The sequence below is a fragment of the Solanum tuberosum genome, unplaced genomic scaffold (assembly GCF_000226075.1).
Source record: "Solanum tuberosum cultivar DM 1-3 516 R44 unplaced genomic scaffold, SolTub_3.0 scf00434, whole genome shotgun sequence".
Classification (NCBI taxonomy): Eukaryota; Viridiplantae; Streptophyta; class Magnoliopsida; order Solanales; family Solanaceae; genus Solanum; species Solanum tuberosum.
In genome coordinates, this window is record NW_006239359.1 from 471,049 (window position 1) to 477,031 (window position 5,983).

Sequence of the window (5,983 nt, forward strand, 5' to 3'; positions counted from 1 at the left end):
ATCATAATATATGAAAACCATCAAAATTTTCTTCAATTCTTAAATAGTCTTTTCTCTAATGAGTAAATCATAGTTAACACTTAATAGCCTAAACAAATGCTTACTTTCCAAAGTGACATAAAAGAGTTGTGCACAAATTAAACTCTATATTGACAAATTAATTTCTTAGCTCTTTTCTCAAAATGAATTTGTGAATCAATGCACATTTATTAAGAAAAATATTTAAGGACATAATTTAAGTCATATTTTTTACTATTGCTCTTTGTGAAATCATAAATATAATTTTGTAAGTAGTGCAATTTATCTCCTAGAAAAATACTCTCCCCATCTCAAATTAGCTAATCATTTTCCTTTTTATACGCATATTCAAAAATCATAAATAAGAAGATAATTTTACTAATTCACCCCTTAAAAAACTCATTGAAAATTTTACAAACAAATGTGAACACTTTTAAAAAGAATTAGTTGTAAAGGACAACTATTTTTAGTAAGATGATCAACTAATATAAGACATATGAAATATAAATTGAGTTTATATGCAATAGAGGGAGTAATAATATATGGTGGCAGAATTGTCCTATAAATATTTCTGAAGCATTCTTGAATTATTATATCTATTCAACTACTTCAGTCACTTCTTATCAAAGATGGAGATCTCTTGGGTTTTCATAGTGTTTGGGTCATGGCTACTGGCATTAGCTTTTGTCTTAAAAATATTCAACCATCCGAAAAGGAAATTACCACCAGGTCCAAAGCCATGGCCAATTATTGGCAATTTGAACCTCCTTGGTTCACTCCCACATGTGTCTTTTCACCATCTTTCTCAAAAATATGGAGATTTAATGCTACTAAAATTCGGTTCGAAGCCTGTTTTGGTAGCATCATCTCCAGAAATGGCTAAAGAGATATTGAAAACACATGATGCTATCTTTGCATCTCGCCCTCCATTAGCCGCTGGTAAGTACACTAGTTTTAACTACTCAGACATGCTATGGGCACCTTACGGTGCATATTGGCGTCAAGCTAGAAAAATTTACCTAACTGAGATATTTAGTCCCAAGAGGCTTGATTCATTAGAGTATATCCGTGTTGAGGAAGGGCGAACTTTGATTTCTCGTCTTTTTCCTCATTCAGGAAAACCAATTTTGCTTAAAGACCATTTACCTAGATTTACACTTCGCACTATAAGCAGAATGGCTATGAGTGACAAATATTGTAGTGATCAGTCAAACTCAGATACTTCAATAGCAACACTTGAAAGACTGCAATGGATGTTGGATGAGTGGCTTGTTCTAGGTGGGGTGATGAATCTTGGAGATTGGATACCTTTGTTTAGTTGGTTTGACTTGCAAGGATACGTAAGGCGAATGAAGGCATTAGGGAAGAATTTCACTCAATTTTACAAATATGTAATTGACGATCACAACGCAACAAAGATGCAAACAACAGGGGATTTTGTTCCAAAGGACATGGTTGATGCTCTGTTGCACCTTTCTGATGACCCTAATCTTAATGTTCAGCTTACTTCTGATCGCATGATGGGACTAATGCATGTAAGTTCAGTTATTTCCGTTACAAGTAGAATATTTTCTTAATTTGTTGTTGATACTTGGTAATTTTTGCTATATATCAATGGCAGAATTTGCTAGCTGGTGCAACAGATACTTCAGCAGCAACGATAGAATGGACATTTCAAGAACTTTTGAGGAGACCAAACATCATCGACAAGGCACGCCAAGAACTTGACAGAGCCATTGGAAAAGAACGATGGGTAGAAGAAGAAGACTTTTCTAAGCTACCTTATATAGATGCCATAATCAAAGAGTCATTTAGACTTCATCCTTTATGTGCATTGCTTCCTCCTCATTACTCCATTGAGGATTGTAAAGTTGCTGGTTATGACATACCAAAAGGGACAATTGTTTATGTAAACGCGTGGTCTATAGGAAGAAATTCAAAGTATTGGGAGAGGGCAGAAGAGTTCATTCCTGAAAGATTCATAGAAAATAACATAGACATGACAGGACAAAATTTTGCATTGTTGCCATTTGGTTCAGGAAGGAGGAGGTGCCCGGGGTATAGCCTTGGTATGAAGGTTGTTCGAACAACAATGGCTAACTTGTTGCATGGATTCAATTGGAAATTAACAGGAGATATGAGGCCAGAAGATATAAGCATGGAGGAGATGTATGGATTGTCTACACACCCAAAAAAGCCTATATCTGTGATTATGGAACCTAGACTTCCCCTCCATCTTTATTAGAGCTAGCTACAGAAGATAGTGCATGTATAATATAATCTCTTTTTGAAAGCAACGATCAAATATCCTAACTAGCTTTATATGGACAAGAGGAGGAAAATGCCATAACAATTACGTGCATGGAAGTCCTCTCCGGTTAAATAAGACTTCTTTTTTTTTTTTTTCATCTTGTAATATTATGTTTAATTTTTAAAGTGATTAAGTTAGAGGTGCAAAAGAGTATATTTAGATTTTACATTTCTTGATGATGATCAAGAGAATTGATGAAATGACAATTTGAAATTTTCAATAGTAGGTAAAACACTAATCTAAAACCTGAATGAAATCAAAACACAAGCCACCCAATATAATCAATGCACCGACCAATTCCTTTTTTATACCAAGACTAGAAGAACTCAAGCATTTAAACTATTTCATTTTAAGAGGATGAGTCTTGAAATTAGAATGTTTGTTTCTTCTCGACTAGTTAAAGTTATTTTTAGGTGTTTGTTGGGACTTGTTGGACTCTTTAAGCAATTAATTCTAAGAGAGAATTCACAAGTGTAACACTTGGTAACTCTACTCTTAGAATCTGAATCGATTGTCGTAAGTGTATCAATTTGGGTCAGGTGATATATATACTACTTGTTCATTCTCCTTCTGTTCAACAATAGTTGTCCATTATACTAAAAATAGATGTCCAACAATACTTGTCAAATTTAGAAAATCAAGAGATAATTTACCTTTTGTATCTATTTTACCCTTGGTATTAAATATTATTTATGATCTAACACATTTTTCAAAGCATAAAATTTACTCCCTCCATTTCACAAAGAGTGACCTAGTTTGACTTGGCACGGAGTTTAAGAAAATAAAGAAGATTTTTGAATCTTGTGGCCCTAAATTAAAGTTATGTCAAATGTACAAAATTGCCCTTTAATCTTGTGGTTTTAAACATGCCACGTGGAAAGTTGAAAGTAAAATGTTACCAAAAAAGGAAAGGAGTCATTCTTTTTTAAACAGACTAAAAAGGAAAGGAGACCATTCTTTTTTAAACGGAGGGAGTAATAAATTCAAAGGAGAATATAGTAATATTACCCCTATTATTTATTTCTTAAGGGGTGTGTCAAGTAAATAGTGGACAACTTTTGTTGGACAGAGGGAGTATATGTTAAGCTTCATTCTTAAGTATTGGAAACGCTTTGGATGTGAGTTCAAGTCATAATGAACCTTTAGCACAAAGTCAAGTCGAGAGGTTCTCTAACAATTAAGTTTTTTCATGTAAGTTCATTTAAGGGTCAACTACAATCAATCATATCCTCTAACATATAAAGAGTTTTGTGGCTTAATATAACCAAATGAAAGACCTTGAAGTCTTCTTTCAATCGTTTTTTACCGTTCGTCAATCCAAGTAATGTTCTAAAACTGATGCCCATTTTTTCTGAGCACTATGTAGTTTGCGAGAACCGCAAAGTGGACACGCGGCCGGCGGGCAAGGTCAGGATTTGGCGTATTAGTTAACTCGAAATCTAGTTTGTTAGGAATATAGTAGTCGGGTCTCATACTCTACAATTATGGGTTGTTTTGTGTACTCGATCTTCCTCTTTAAAGCATGTTTTTTTTGGAAGTTAAATACATGTGGTGTCCAATTGATATAGCATAAATGATATGTGTGGTTATGTAGAAGTTTTTCGTGATCAACTTTGATTGCTGCTTTGATTTAATTGTTCAAATCTTATCTATGTGAAGAGATTTTTAGTCATTTTACTTATTTGCTTATGAAGGTCTTTTTCCAGTTATTTTAGTTACTGTGGTGGGCTTAGCTAGCAAATTAAGTTTTGTATTGTCTATGTAGGAAAAGAGCTAAAGTGCTTTGAATGTATAAGTATCTCTCTTGATGTTACTTAAGTTTAGATGATTTCAGCATGTTCTCATGTTACTTAAGTGAATATATATGTCTTGAATTAATTGTTCAATAGTCATATTTAGGTTTAAATGGCACAAGTGTTCACTGCCTCTTTTGAACTTCACCATTTTAATTCTTGCTTTTGCTATCATAAGGACATAACGATTGTCTTACTTTCATCGTTTAAATGTTTTGAGTGAAGCTTATTGTGAGTGTTATCTTGTTCGTATATGCATATTCTTTGCCTTGGCCAATTCAAGTGGTTGAATGATAGCTTCATTTATTCTATTTTAGTTTCTTTCTCTAGTTTATTATTTGTTTCATGTCACTTTCCTTTGACTAATTTGTTTCCCTTTAGTTTTTTTGGTATCATGTGAATTCGCATGGAATCCAAGTTGAACTCAAATCCTTTCTCCTCCGCATTATCGAATGGGCCACTTAGGCCCGAAGCTTCTTCCGAGTCACCCTCTTCATTATCGAGTTCAAAAAATAAAAAAAATAGAAGGCGAAAATGTGAATTTCAAATTGAAACCAATATTACAGAGCTGGAAAATTAAATTACAGGCCTCCAAGAAGCCCAAAAGTGGGTTGTATACATTTGATACAGAAATTCAAAGAATTAAAACAGGTTGCAGGGGCTATATACACTTAGTATACAGAAATTCAGCGTATACAGGAATTTTTAGGAACAAAAATGGACCAGAGCCCAATTTTTTTAAGACAGCAGGTCCAAGTAGCCAAATGGGCCCAAAGGACCCCCCTGCCCCCTTAAAAAAAGAAAGGGAAAACTACATAAATAGACCATAAAATTCAAAATAATTACAAATTCATATCCAAATTCAAAGTAATTACAGCCCATACCTTTCATTTATTAAGGCTGATAATTTTCGTTTAACTGATACTAAATCAGTATCATATACTATATTGATATCATTAAAGCTGATAATTTTCACTTAACTGATACTAAATCAGTATCATATATACTGTATTGTTATCATTAAAGTTTCTTGTTCAGAAATTACTTAATAGTCATTGATATTATAAGAGTATATTTGTATTGTTGTGGTATCATTAAGGTTTCTTGTACATAAATTACTCATTAGTCAATGATACTATAAGAGTATATATATATATATTATGGTATCATTAAGGTTTCTCGTTCAGAATTATAGTATCATTGACTAATGAGTAATTTCTGGCTTAATGATACCACAACATGAGAGGCCCATATACTTGGCTTCGTTTGTCAGTGGAACCCTTGATCTACTCATCCCTTTGCCAAATGAACCCTTAAACTCGATGAAACTCTATTTTCTAAACCCCTCTAATCATTAATCGAGCTTATGTGACATTAAAATGGCTGAGTTGGACAAATGTGTGACCACACGCATATTAAAGCGAATGCAATATTTTTATTTAAAACTTAACAATTTTCTAAGACAAAATAATAATAATAATAATAATAATAATAAATAAATAAAAAATCTCAAAACCTATCTTCTTCGGCCCACCCCACCCCACCCACACCTCTTCTCTCTTCTTTTTCGGCCCCACCCCATCTTTTTTCTCTTCTTCTTCAGCCCCTACCCCTTTTCTATTCTTCTTCTTTGACGTATACTCCTTCACCATAATCATCAAATATAAAAGTAAAAACAGCTTTTGCAAGAAAATATATCATTCACCATTTTCATAAATTTAAGATCTATTGCTTAAATTTACTTATAAATATATTTTTCCCAGCTTGAAGTTTTTTTTGATTTTTTTTATCAAATTAAAATAAATAGAATCTAAAGCATGTGCAAGAGCTAATTACAATCTATCATATTTTATGATTGAGA

The 5,983-nt window shown here is 33.0% G+C and overlaps 1 protein-coding gene across 1 annotated transcript; it reads left to right on the forward strand.

Moving 5' to 3' along the window:
- The first annotated feature begins 590 nt into the window (after nucleotides 1-590).
- Nucleotides 591-2,486, forward strand: LOC102586451 (cytochrome P450 71A1-like). The gene is made up of 2 exons (XM_006363383.2): nucleotides 591-1,553; nucleotides 1,640-2,486. The coding sequence occupies exons 1-2, from the start codon at nucleotides 648-650 to the stop codon at nucleotides 2,261-2,263; spliced, it is 1,530 nt and encodes a 509-aa protein (XP_006363445.1). The 5' UTR covers nucleotides 591-647; the 3' UTR covers nucleotides 2,264-2,486.
- Nucleotides 2,487-5,983: the final 3,497 nt, after the last annotated feature.

Bases quoted from the DNA above. Each gene is read 5' to 3' on its own strand.
- LOC102586451 (XM_006363383.2), top strand. From the start codon at position 648: ATGGAGATCTCTTGGGTTTTCATAGTGTTTGGGTCATGGCTACTGGCA. The intron at 1,554-1,639 runs GTAAGTTCAGTT...TATCAATGGCAG, and splicing joins GCATGATGGGACTAATGCAT to AATTTGCTAGCTGGTGCAAC.